A 14,459-nucleotide genomic window follows, 5' to 3' on the forward strand; every position below is an offset into this window, starting at 1 on the left:
GGTTTTGTTTTTTTCTTTTTCCGCTAGAGGAAAAATATATAACAATTTGTGTCAGGAAAATAGTTGCAAGTCACAAAAGGCATCAGGTATGGCAGGTTCTGCCAATGGATAAATATTGTTGTAGTCCAGAAGGCTTCACTTCCTCAAGCAATTTGAGAAGGTTCATAGAAACCAGTTATTTCAAGTGCTTTTCTAAAAGTGCTGTGCAACAGTTTCCTGATGTCGAAGCCATTGGATGATATGTTTGGTTGTTTTTTTTAATTTATTACCTGGGTTGAATTGAAAATTAGAATAGGATATTTCAGATCCTACTGAAACTAGTTCTCTTCCAGAAGAAAGGAAACCACAGGATGGGTCAGATGAACTTCATGACTATGAAGGGTACCTGTAGACTTTCAAAATATGTTGATGTAATTGTCAAGAACAGAATACATCCAAAGAGGTGTCCTGAAGATATTCCATGTATCATTAGTAGCTTTACAATAAATCAAGACTGAAATATTAATCAGTAATATTGTGCTATTTTGTTGAATAATTCTAATTAAGTGCTTTACATTTTTTTTTCTGGCAGATGAACGGGAAGATGTTCAAAAGAAAACTTTCACAAAATGGATAAATGCACAGTTTGCAAAGGTAGTATATCTATTTATTTGTTTGTTTGTTGACCAAAATATCTGTTGTTTGTTTAAAAAAATGAAAACAAACCCCAAATATTCCTCCACTGAGGCTTAATTTTCAAGGTAACAGTTAAAAGTTTAAGGTATTGCAGAGGGCACTTGACTTATTTATTAGAAAAAAATATCCAAGTTTTATTCCTTTGATTCCAGTACAGAGTGAAATGTAAAAAGCCATCTTTCTTTCAAAATGTACTCTGCCTCAATTTACCTGCCTTTTCTCAAATTAGTGCTGCATATGTAATACTGTTTGTTGGACTCCTTTGTTATGTCCCTGATGTACAGAGCAGTTTCCTCTTTAGGCTTGTCTTTTCTTGCTTCTAATTGCAATTATAAATTTAGCAAAACTAGATGGAGAGGAGCAAGGTGAAAGATAAGAGGTGTGATCCAGTTAACAACTTGTAAATGTAATTTATAATATGTTTTGAAATATTTTTTTTTTGAAAATAGTAAAGATCACAAATGTGCTGGGAAAAAAAAAAGACAAAATAACTAATTTATTTAAAGTGTACCCTTCTGGCAGTATATAATAATCATAGAATCATAGAATCGATTGGGTTGGAAAAGACCTCTGAGATCATCGAGTCCAACCCTTGGTCCAACTCCAGTCCCTTTACCAGATCATGGCACTCAGTGCCACGGCCAATCTGTGTTTAAAAACCTCCAGGGATGGTGAATCCACCCCCTCTCTGGGCAGCCCATTCCAATGCCTGAGCACTCTCTCTGTAAAAAATTTTTTTCTGATATCCAACTTAAATTTCCCCTGGCAGAGCTTGAGCCCATCGTGCCCCCTTGTCCTATTGCTGAGTGCCTGGGAGAAGAGACCAGCCCCCACCTGGCTATAACTTCCCTTCAGGTTTTATCTTTAATACACAGGGAAAATTTAGCTTATACTATTAATTTGATTAAACTTTTTTTTAAATTCTTGGAGAATAATTAGTCATAATTAGCTGTATTTCCCAGTAATAAAATAAATCAATCCCATACTTTGTCATTTTATCTGGTAATAGAGAACAGTTAAATAGTAGCTGTGGTATATCTTTTGTTTATTCTGGCTTTTGATTCTGTCTCATCTGATTCTACCCAATAAAAAGAGGAGTAAGATAATCTGAATACAACCACCATAATGTTGAAAAACATGCTCAGCAGTGGTTTAGTCCAACAGGGAGTCCCAGAGGGCTTTTCCATGGTCTAGAGCATTTTCTAAGAGCTATTCAAGTGATTTAGGCAGCACATATTTGTGCTCAGCATCTTTACAGCAGAGACATCAAGCAATTTGAAGGCCTGGATCAAGATGAAATACAGTCTTGAACAAATGGTTTAAAACTGATGGATGAATTACAAGACAACTGTGAAGTATTATGTATAGGACAGCAGTAAAACATATGCATACAGAAGGAGGGATAGGTGGGCTGGCAGTAATAAAGCAAAGAAAAGCTCTGAGAAGTGTGTTGAATCACAAACAAAATGAGTCAGCAACATGGTACCATTGCAAAAAAGAAAAAAGGCAACTTTATTATGACTCTGATAATGGAAGTGTGTCACAGAAGGTGAAAGCTGTAATTATTTTCTTTTACTTGGCAGTAGTGAGATTTTAGTTTGAGTAATTTACAATCTTGGTGTTCCATAAGTGAAAAAATAGCCCCGGCACCAGTCATCTGGTACAACCTAATTTGAAATGTATTACCAGTTAGGCCTTGTTATGGTGATAGAAATAGTTACAGAAAATGAAGAGTCACCGTTGCTCCTATAACTGAAGAAAATGTCATGTTCCTGGAGCATTGTTTTCTCAGAAGTGATTGTTTTATGGAACAGCAAAGCTTGCAATTACTAAGGAAACTTGGACCAAGGCTGCAGAAGAACAACAAAAATAATGAAGGGTTTAGAAAATATGACCTGTCAGCAGATGGTAGTTTGACTTGGTCATCTTAATGATCTAGGGGCTTTTCTTCCAATTCTAGTTCCGTGAAATGTACTTTAATGGTGTTTTAGCTACTTTTTATTAGAGTTTGTAAGTGGTATTTGTAGTTGCATGTACAAATGCATTCCTAAACATATTGGAGAAATACTCATCTCCCTCTACTTCATCTGAATTCTGAGGAAAACCTCCAAAACACTATGTTATAAGTTTTCCTTTACCTCAAGCATGAGCTGTGTTTTGACAGTCGTCTTATTTCAACCATGAGTCTACCAGAAAACTCTTGGTTTTAAGTCTTGGAGAAATTACTCCTGTCCTACAAAATGTTTTTACGTAACACCAGGATACTTGGTCTGATTGGAAAGCACATGTATGGATGGTGAGTTTAGTAATACCTGCTGGCTGCCTGCCTGTGTGTGCCCAAGCTGCCTGTGCGGTGCCCAAGCTGCCTGTGCGGTGCCCAAGCTGTCTGTGTGGTGCCCAAGCTGTCTGTGTGGTGCCCAAGCTGCCTGTGCGGTGCCCAAGCTGTCTGTGTGGTGCCCAAGCTGCCTGTGTGTGCCCAAGCTGTCTCTGTGTGCCCAAGCTGCCTGTGTGTGCCCAAGCTGTCTCTGTGTGCCCAAGCTGCCTGTGCGGTGCCCAAGCTGCCTGTGTGGTGCCCAAGCTGTCTGTGTGTGCTCAAGCAGCCTGTGTGTGCCCAAGCTGTCTGTGTGTGCCCAAGCTGCCTGTGTGTGCCCAAGCTGCCTGTGCGGTGCCCAAGCTGTCTGTGTGTGCCCAAGCTGCCTGTGTGGCGCCCAAGCTGCCTGTGTGTGCCCAAGCTGTCTCTGTGTGCCCAAGCTGTCTGTGTGTGCCCAAGCTGTCTGTGTGTGCCCAAGCTGCCTGTGCGGTGCCCAAGCTGCCTGTGTGGTGCCCAAGCTGCCTGTGTGGCGCCCAAGCTGCCTGTGTGTGCCCAAGCTGTCTCTGTGTGCCCAAGCTGCCTGTGTGTGCCCAAGCTGTCTCTGTGGTGCCCAAGCTGTCTGTGTGTGCCCAAGCTGTCTGTGTGTGCCCAAGCTGCCTGTGTGGTGCCCAAGCTGCCTGTGTGTGCCCAAGCTGCCTGTGTGTGCCCAAGCTGTCTGTGTGGTGCCCAAGCTGCCTGTGGGGTGCCCAAGCTGCCTGTGTGGTGCCCAAGCTGTCTGTGTGTGCTCAAGCAGCCTGTGTGGTGCCCAAGCTGCCTGTGTGGTGCCCAAGCTGTCTGTGTGGTGCCCAAGCTGCCTGTGTGGTGCCCAAGCAGCCTGTGTGGTGCCCAAGCTGCCTGTGTGTGCCCAAGCTGCCTGTGTGGTGCCCAAGCAGCCTGTGTGGTGCCCAAGCTGCCTGTGTGTGCCCAAGCTGCCTGTGTGGTGCCCAAGCAGCCTGTGTGGTGCCCAAGCTGCCTGTGTGTGCCCAAGCTGTCTGTGTGGTGCCCAAGCTGCCTGTGTGTGCCCAAGCTGTCTGTGTGGTGCCCAAGCTGCCTGTGTGTGCCCAAGCTGCCTGTGCGGTGCCCAAGCTGTCTGTGTGTGCCCAAGCTGCCTGTGCTGTGCCCAAGCTGCCTGTGCGGTGCCCAAGCTGCCTGTGTGTGCCCAAGCTGCCTGTGTGTGCCCAAGCTGCCTGTGCTGTGCCCAAGCTGTCTGTGTGGTGCCCAAGCTGTGCGGTGCCCAAGCTGTCTCTGTGGTGCCCAAGCTGCCTGTGTGGTGCCCAAGCTGCCTGTGTGTGCCCAAACTGCCTGTGTGTGCCCAAGCTGCCTGTGCTGTGCCCAAGCTGTCTGTGTGGTGCCCAAGCTGTGCGGTGCCCAAGCTGTCTCTGTGGTGCCCAAGCTGCCTGAGTGTGCCCTGCCTTCCCTGTAGGCACACACTGTGCAGGCTTTATTTCTTTTTAGGGTTTTTAGAAGGCCCTGCTTTCACATGAATGATCTCAGTTAACAGCTGTTTGCTGTCCTGGGCTGGTGTTTCTCCCTCTTCTAATGGCCAAATGTTTTCACAGGTGGTCTTCCAAACATGACAGTGGATCTCCATGTGAGATCTCCTATTTATTCCTCTTCCTCTGCTGACTTGTTTTCAGTGGTTCAAATCCATCTCTACTTCTGTGTGTGGAATCAATTTCAGTTAACAGGCTACTCCTTGTTAGTGATTTCTCATCATTGTCAGCTTTGTGAAAGTGCTAAATGAAATACTTTCATTGTAAAATTCGTTTTTATTCACTCCTATGTAGTTCTAGAAGTGCTGTCTTGATTAGCCTACGGGATTGGAACTAAGATAAAGGAATTTATTACATCACTAATTTCTCTTGCTTGTGAGTACTGAAATTCAAATCATTAATTAACTGAAAAATATTTAGGGTTGAATGAAATTGTGTTAGAGAATTCTCACACATCCACCACCCTCCATAGCTGAAACCCCCATACTTATACAGTCAAAATAAAAACTTAGTTCTAAATGTTCTAAATCTACATTTGTCTTGGGTCTGTAGTGCATTGCCTCCTAAAAACCTGCATTACTTTCCTAAAAATCCAATGTCTAGAGCACCTGTGTCTCAATGCATTTATTCAGAGTAAGCTTTCAAAACACAGATATGTGAGTTGTTTCACATAACTTGTGATGCAAATAGAAATAGTACTTTTGATGTCAGTAATTGTTAAAATTTGAAAAATAACTTTCTAATTTACGTGTCATCGGCGTAACTTAAGGATTTAAATATAATTTTTATCTGTGTGGGAAAAGAAAAGCTATTGTTTGAATAGCAGGCCTGGAGGGAAGCAGTAATTCTTCTTCTGGCCATGCACACAGTGACATTTCAGTTGAATCATGTGTAGTTATTTCAGACTCAGATGCCTTGGGTTCAGCAATGAACTCTGCTGTCTCTCAGCTACAGAGTCAAGACCCTAACACGAAACCCATAACAAACTTTCAGCTACACCATCTTGGAAGTTTTTTGTCTGTGATGTGCAGAACCTAGAGACCTTTAGAGTGCTACCAAGAAGTCTGTGAAGTCTGCAAGGAAAAACCAACAGAACTGTCAGTGAGATTACAGTTGCTGTGAGTGAGGCTGTGTCTTGCCAGACTTTTTTTTTCTGGGGGGGAAGCAGGTTGAGTGGGGGGCTTTAAACAGAAAAACTGAGGAAAATACATTTTGCAGGTCCCTCTTACAGCTTCTCAAAAGAGCAGGTTTCTCTCTAATTCTTACTTCTGCTACTAGCCAGAAAATGGATTAAGCAGAAAATATGTGCTTTGATGATTACAGTATGTGACTCATCTATAAGCAAATCATCAATGTTCCAGTAGGAAACGCCAAAATTTGGCTTTCAGTATTTGTGAGATAAAACATTTAGCAAATTTAAAGTACAGGAGACATGGGAGAAGGTAAACCAAGAGACCTTTGTGTTTTCCCTATTTTAATCATAAACATGATGTATGGCTTTGTTTAGTAATACCCTCTTGGTTTACCATCTAAATGGCAGGCAATAAGTTGAAACTTAAAGCAGTTTTTAAAATGTGGAACATAATACTTTAATATCATTTTAATCATGAAGAGGTTTTTTTTGTCCTCAGAAGTTTATTTATAAAATAATGAAGTCCTGCAGGGTTCATGTAATGATAGCAAAGGAAGGTCTTGTAACCTAGTTTTTAATAATAGAACTGTAATTTGAGCTCTCACAAGAGATATATTTAGTTCTGGGTATGATAGTTTTTGCTCAGATGTCAACTTTTAAAATCTGATATAGCTGAAATCTTGAACTATGTGTTTTGAGAGAATGCAAATGTATCACAGTCCCTCAAGTGTGTCAGCTCTCTGATGGAACTTTGAAAAAGCCACAACGATTATGTTAACAGTGCCTGTATCCCATTGGAAACGAGTTTGTGTTGCTTCACTGGTTAAATGGTTTTGGTTTGTTGCATAATAGGCTCCAAAACAGAAAGCATTACTGAAGATGGAAATAGTCTTTACTTGCATGTATGAAAAAGCTTGTATATACCAATTAATTTTACAATTAAATGAAAAATTCAGCAAAAAAAAAGGGGAGGGGAGGGGAAGGAAGGAACCCCACACTCTAAAAAGGAAAGAGTAAATTCCTGTGACAAAAGAAATATTGATATTTTGTTCCTCATTAGAGAGAGTGTCTCAAAGTACTGACAATTTTAATGTCAGCAGTAGAAGTCGTGGGTACAGAGAAGGCCATCAACTAATCATTGTAAGTTTTGGCTGCTTGAATTTTAAGTTATAGCCTTATGGATAACTTGAGGTCAAAGCTTAACATGTAAGTTTTCATAAAATAGTGGTAATTTACAGGAGCTTTCAACATTTTCATCTGTGATATCAAAACCCAGATGTTCATAAAATTGCTTGTAAATTCAGAGGTTTAAATTGATGCTCCATGTTTCTGCTACAAAAGATAGAAAATTCCACTAGAAGACACTGGATAAACAACAGTACACGTTTTCATGTAAGAACTTAAATTATTAGTCTCCAACCAACTCCAGGTAGAAGCAAGAGTCAGAAAACAGAGCATGGTAGATTTTTTGGGGGGCAGGGGAAAGTGAGTAATTTTATGGTTCCTCTACCTCCTGCTTTGGCTTTTTTTCTATTGTTATTGAAGAAGGTAAAATACAAAAATAAACATAAGGGTGCCACATACTCTGTTACTTGGCTTTATGGAAAACCAAGATCATTAGAAATATGGCACCTTTTTATGAGTAAATGGAAATATTAGGAGGTAGTTGTTTGTATAATAAATGTGGAATTAGATCCCATTCTTGTGTGATCATGGGAAGAAACACAGTAATGACTCAACCTGTGCCAAAGGAAGTAAGGTTGGCAGCCTCAGTTAAAATATTTAGGGCAGTGAAATTAAATACAGTTTTTACTAATGAAATTGTTTTAAATAGCAGCTAAATAGTAAGCCAACTGGTATATGCAAGGATAAAGGGAACATACAAAGGACATTACTCCCAACTTTAGTCAAACTCTGTAGTTAAAGTAATTTACTCAGGATTTGTATGTGGCTGTTAGGACGGGAGGTGTGGTGATGGTCTCAGTTCTTTCTCATGAGCTCATGGATAACCTGAGGTTGTTAAAGACTCCCACTCACTTTAGGAGTCTCTTGCAATTGTAGCTTAAGTGGCTTCTGCATATCAGACAACAGGAAAGACTGATTCAAATGAATAGTTTACTGGTCTTTTGAGGAAATGTGTTAAATTGTTGAGGTCCAGAGGGACTGCACTACCATAAGTCTGGCCTCTGACAGAGAAATTTGCAGTGCTGAATTTGCTCATGCACTTGCTCAGTTTTCCACCCTATCACTCACAATGACTTCAAATTAAAATACATTTAAAAAGCAACCCAGGAAAATGTTATTTCAAAGTGTGCAGACTCTGGGACAGGAGTAATCTGGGGAAGTTTTGTGGAGAAGACAATAGTAGTCTCATCACTTGTCAAATTTCCTTAAGATTTTGCTTTATGGAAGTGTGTTAACCCTGTGAATGAGTTATGTCTCTAACCATATTTATGGATAACAGTTAATAATCATGAAGGGGAGCTAAAGGGAGGGAGGGAGGTTGGCAGCAAATCACAAGAAGAGAGATTAAAATGTTCAATATGAGGTTTCTCCAAACTGCTTTCTTGTCAGCTAACCTGTAAGTCAAATGAAGACCGTTGCTTAGATGAGTGGGTGACTGGTAGGAAAACTAGAATTAAATCCTATACTTAGATGTTCTGATCAGTGTGCTCAAGCTTCACTGATGTCTGCTGGTGTGTTGTATTTTCTAAAATCAGAACAGGAGTTGCATATGCATGTCTGTGAGACCAGGAAAGATCTGCTTCATGTAATAAAAGCTTTCAGTAGAGTGTGCTGGTATTGTAGGTTTTCTGCTTTAGAGCTGAGTTCTAGAGAGTACATCAGCACTGGTTTGCAGGACAGAACTTTAATGTCATTGTAGACAAGTTCATAGAAGTTCATTTAAATAGCTCTGCTGCTTTAGCCATGTACATAGAGCTTGTGCCTGCACAAAGGCCTGTGGGAGAAACAAACTAAGTAAAAGCTTGCTGAGCTCCATGTTGCCAGTAGATTATTAGGGTGCTGTTGAATTTCACCAGAAAAGAAGTTGTTCTTTATTCATCTAATGGTAATTGGAGATAAGTGTCAGGGAGGATCAGGTATCACAAGTAAGAACATTCATTCCAGGCAAAAGAAAGATGGACTGTTAGCAAAATTTTGAAATGGTGTCTGTGGTTAAAGCCCTTAACAAATCTTTAAGAGTCCCATGTTAAAAGTGAATATGGGAGGTGTTAGATCAATTCATTATTAAACATTGATAATACCTGTGGAGCTGCCTCAGTTATTTTTTTTCACTGAAAGAAATCTTTTAGAAAACCAGATAGATTTAAAATTGTACCATTTGTGATAAATCTGAAGAAAAAAGTCATGGTTGGTATTATTTGTTGTTGGTTAGACACCATAATTGATATTTATCCATCCTAAACACCTAATTATTGTGTTTGGTGTCTCTGTTGACAGCCTTTCTAAGTGTTACAGTGAAAGTGATGAGAAAGAACAGCTTCCTAATGTGGGAGCCAAATGACTCTTCTCTGCTACAGTGTGGCAAATAACCAGAACTCTCATTGAAGAGCAATAGTTCTCAACTTTGCTTTTCAGCTTTGTGTGATCAACACTCCCCTTGGGACACATACTGTTTTAAAATGCCAGGCTTTCCTGTGCCAATAATCTTTTTATAATACATCTCGCAAGAGCACACCGAAGGCCCATCATGTCTATTCTGTATCATTAAGGCAAAAGCTTTTGAAACCAAATGATGTTTAAACCTGGTATAGAAAACACATTTGCATTGTTGAGTATTAAGAGATTTTTTTTTTTTTTTTTATATCTACAGAATGCATAATGAACTATCGAGCAATACATACTCAGAATTCTTTGCCTTCATATACAGTAAATTACCTGTTAGGTCTCCATGTTGTGCACCCTCTTCATGGTGCAGTAAAATAGGATTCTTGCTGTGTGAATATTTATTATGTTTCAAATAAATTTCTTTTGGAATAAAAAACAACTTAAAAATTATTTTTATGGTACTTTTTAAGGTAGTACCAATGTCAATGTTACTGTTTATTTTACTCAGAATTTCATTCTAGGACTTCTACTACCTATTAATATATTTTTATAGGTTTGGGTTTTTTTGTTTTGTTTTTTTTTTTTTGTATAACCTAAAGAAGTTACCATGAACAGGTCATTACTATGACCAGAAACAGGAACAGCTTAAAGACACAAATATCCTCATGCATTGAATTTTCCATGTAGCATCAACTCTGTCTGCAAGCTTTCAAATTTACAAACTTGATGACTTTTTATATTTTGTTTACAAAGCACCTTTTCAAGTTAGGAATTGTCTCCCTAAATAATCAATTTATTATTTATAAATATTTGATTCTGCCAAATGCAGAGGCTTGAATGCTGGAGATAGAGATTTTATCCCATTACACTTACTGTAAAAGCAAGGAACACCAGAAACTCTGTGGTGTCTTAATGCAGCATGAAATAACCAAAGTAGTTCTTAAGAGGGCAATCTTGTCTGGTTTTGCTGGTTTTGGTGGCATTAGAAGGGTGAGCCTTATGACCCACTGTGGCAGTCATGCAGCTGGATGTGCCTTCTGTCAGTCCAGGAAAAAACCTTTCACTGAAAACATAGAAAGGACAAAAATTGGTTTTTGTTCTCCTGCAAAGTCACAAAGAGAGATATTTACTGTTAGCAAAAAAGCAAATGGGACTGTCTCTATATTGATTTTGGTCACATTTTAGATATTTTTTTTAAAGTTGATATTCAAACATTCTGTTTGTGTGCGTGAGGGGAGGGAATTTTCTAACGTTTTTCCTCCAGAGGGTTCTCCCTTTACCAGGAGACTTTACATCTTCACGTGTCGTGGGCTTTTTTCCCCCCAAATGTCTAATTGACTGCAGTTTAACAGGACAGATCTTAGAGAGCAGATTAATTTTCACTTTGATGAAAAGTGAAACTTTTCCTTCCACCGAATATCTGCCCATTTTTCGGTGGAGCTGTGGCTGCTGGCTGTGTATCTCAGAAGACCTTTGGCTTGCAACTGAGGCTCACTTCTGTTTGCTGCCTTGGCTGTACAAGCAGTGACATTTTCTATGCTTTGCCTTAGTGGGCATAAATTCAAAACTAGCTACAGTAAAGAGGAAGCATTTCCTTAGGGAAGATGGGCTCTGCCTCCACGAGAACTGTATACCTGTCTCCAAGTCTGCCCCTGTTCCCTGGCTAAGGTGCCAGTGGGAGCTCCAGGCCTGGCACTGCAGCCCATGTGCCACATCCCTGAGGGAATCCCTGCTGGTCAGAGAGAACTGGAGCTGTCCCTGCTGCACTTTGGTCACTGAAGTCTGTCCCATTCTCAGTATCTTTTGTTTGCACGTGGAAACGTTATGTTACTTTTATGAATCAAACTTAAGGCTTAAAATGTTTTTCATGAGCATTCCTTCCCTTCCAACACATGTACTGGCATATTATCTCAAACAATGACCATCTGCATGACAGAACACTTTCACCATTAGAAATGTCTGAGTGAATACAGACTACATTTTAAATGCTTCTAAGATGATGCAGTATTCCAGACTTTAATCTGAATTTCACATTGAACTTGTAAAATTAGGAAAACTAAAATATATGCATTTTTTATATTAAAATAATTTGATCTTGTCTTCTTGTTTTTGTAGCCTCTTCTTGTAGAGTAACAAAGGTTTCCCTCAAATGCATTAGACATGCCAAGTAAGCAAAGTAATCACTACTGCTGGCAATAGAGGGCACTGGACTTTCATTTTCTAATATGTTTTACACTGGGGAAAGGAAAGTTGAGTTATGCTCATTGAGCTCTTTCACCTTTTTCTTCTCACATCTGGTCTTGCATCTTTTACACTTCTATTCAAACTGTCCTACTTTTTTGTTACACTTTCAGTTAAAAAAAAAAAACAAAAACAACAAACCCCCCCCACCCAAACCTAAAAATTGTTCACTTGAAGTTATTACTGTGTATCTTTCTTGAGAGGGGAATAGGAACAAGCTAAATATAGCACTACAATATTGGTCTCAGTGGTGCATGTGTCTAGCTTGTGAATTTGTAAACATTTACAAATTTGCATGATTGTTGCTGGCAGTAGACATCATCATTTCCGTGCTCAGAATTCATTACGATTACATCTAATCATCTTCAGAATCTCCAAAGCAGAACTCTTCACAGAGACAAACAAGAGTTTAGTGGAATTACATGATATTTTGAAAGTTCAAAAGTAAAACCAAGAGGAAAAAAGAAAAAAAAATTGTGCTGCTGTTCCCACTTGTCTGAATGCCCTTTTCTGGAAACATACTCAACATGCTCAAGCAAATCATGTTGACCATTCTCCCTACCTAAAAAAGATTCATCACATCTCTCAGGTTCAATAGAGAGAGGAAAAGAAAAGGTGCAGTCTCGTACATTCAGGACTGGTGCATCTCTCTCTCTTGGGCTTTTTCCATCACTTCAACAGATCCAGCACATCTCTTTGTGTCAATGTCATGCCATGTTAGTCAATGAGGCTGAAAGTCAGGGAGAAACTGCACAGCCCAACTGCACAGATGCACCCCTGGGTAGGACCTCCAGTGGGCTCCTGCCCTCCCTGCTGCTCTGTACCACCCTTAAACCTCCCTCTGCATGAGGGAGTGGGGACATTTTGTGCCTCTGAGACATGCACCCTTTTTTCTGTAGTCTCTGACATCAGGATGTTGGGCAATTCCTCCCATATGTTTCAATGCATAAACTATTTTTCAAGAAGGATAGCTTAGAGGGTAAAAAACCCAACAACCCAAAACAAAGACAACCCTCCAACCCCTAAAGCATTCAGTTCTGGGCAGACTGCTGTGTGTTGCAGACTGCATTCTTGAAGGTTGGTCTGTCAGTATTGGTGATGATGAGCTGACCCAATCCAGTTCTGTAAGCATTTATATTTTTCTGTATCACTTTCTTTGTTATTCTTTGATATATCTTTATTGTGTACAAAGAATTTTAGTTCCTTCAAAGGGTCTGCTTATGGACGTGATCCTACACCTGGATCAAATGCAACTTCTGATGAGGTTAATTTCTGCCTTAATAAAGTTACATTATGAAATATGGGCCTGTGGTGAAAGGGCATTGCTCTGTGTTATGGGTTCCCCCAGGTGGGCCTAAATTTGGGCTCTGAAGTCTGGACTAGGCTGAAGCTGTCAGCTGACTTGAGCTGGGCTGAGCTAACAGCTGACCTCTTCTAGCCAGTAAGTTTGTATTCCATACCACACTATGACATCATCTCCAGGGCAGTAGGAACCAGTGTGGGAGTGGTTAAGGCAGTGGCTTCTCAGCCCTCCTCTTGGGAGGACACACGATGCTGTCCCAGGGGGGATGGAGAGGACCAGGCCCACCACTGGCTCACAGGGTATCTCAGGAAAGTAAAATGTGTTGTTCTGGGTCTCTCCTTTCTGCTTGAGTTTGTCTCCCTGGGGAATAAGCTTCTTCTTAAGTAATGTGTAGTTAGGACAGTAGAATTTGTGTGTTCGTTCAGAAGTTGAGGTGGGGAACTTGTTGTTGCAGACTTGTGTGAGTGAATATTTGTACTCTCTTCTAATTGTCTCTTTCTTTCTGTGAAAAATATATGTAGTTTTAGTATAAATGCAGTTTGAAGTGTTTTTTTCTTTCCCCTCTCTTTTCCTCCCTTTCCCTGGTGTTAGGAGGGAGGCTTTTCTCTCTGTGCTTGGGGGGGTTGGCAGTTGCTTATCTCAAACCAAGACAGTATGGAATGATAACCTTATTTTTACAGAGTTGCAAATAACCATATTTGCACAAGAACTTGCAAATCTGCCATTTACATATGAAGTGGCTTTGTCAGAACTTTGGCGTGTTTCTGGACCAACACTTCAAGAATACAAATGATTTTTACAGCTACTTTCCTCCATTTTCTCTCTGTTCTGCCATCCTGCACATGATAGCTGCAGGTATTTCTCAACAGCAGTGGCAAAATTGACATAGACACCCAATAGGGTGACTTAATAAAGTCTTGCTGTTAAATCTTTGCTTAGAGAATAAGTTATTTGAAAAAAAAAAAAGAATCCTTGTTTTTTCTGCTGCCTGACTTGTAAATCTTTTTTCATCTGTTTTTGTATCCCAGTCTTCTTAAATATTGATACTCATGTCAATGACTTTGCTAATACTTGCACTTTTTTCAACAGTCTACATGACAGGTGTTACTACACAGAATAGCCATTTTTCTTTTCTATCTGCTTTTCATAGTGTGTTTGATTGATTTGCCAGTTTAAGCCCATCTCATCTGCTTCCTGGCAATATTAGTGTGAGAGCATATAGTGCTGACTTAAAAATAGGAGGCTTTCAATGTGCTCAAGGACTTACTATTGGTTGCATTGAAACTAAGATTTCAGGGAATGGGATATAACATGTAATTTTTTCTGTTCAGTCTTGTACAGTAGTTTTTAAAATATGTATGTACATTAAAATATAAATATAAAACAAAATTATATATAGAAGAATAAGCAAATAAACAAATAAATAAATATTTACTCTGAATGCTAAGCTATAACAATAAGGTCCTTTCCTTAAAAAAGGAAAAAAAAAAGAGAAACAAAACAGAAAACAAACAAAAAACAAAACTAACATTACACTTTGAGGATTGTAATAACAAGTTGTAATTCCAGTTGGAATTCAGTCGAGAGTTCTAAGTGTTGACCAAGTAAGCACAGTTATAAAAAAAATATTAAATGAGGGGGGTTTTCCCCCCTGGTCTTTGGCTTCAGGAAAATTCAATCTCTATTGCTTTGTTT

The 14,459-nt window shown here is 39.7% G+C and overlaps 1 protein-coding gene across 9 annotated transcripts in view; it reads left to right on the forward strand.

The window, feature by feature from the left end:
• The window catches only part of DMD (dystrophin), a 1,187,916-nt gene that overhangs the window by 188,682 nt on the left and 984,775 nt on the right, over positions 1-14,459 (forward strand). For all 9 annotated transcript variants that reach the window (XM_071568723.1, XM_071569521.1, XM_071566241.1 and 6 more), the window contains exon 2: positions 572-633. In XM_071568723.1, coding sequence (XP_071424824.1) covers positions 572-633 — 62 coding nt within the window. The remainder of the gene's footprint in view (positions 1-571; positions 634-14,459) is intronic.

The sequence above is a fragment of the Pithys albifrons genome, chromosome 1 (genome assembly GCF_047495875.1).
Source record: "Pithys albifrons albifrons isolate INPA30051 chromosome 1, PitAlb_v1, whole genome shotgun sequence".
NCBI lineage: Eukaryota > Metazoa > Chordata > Aves > Passeriformes > Thamnophilidae > Pithys > Pithys albifrons.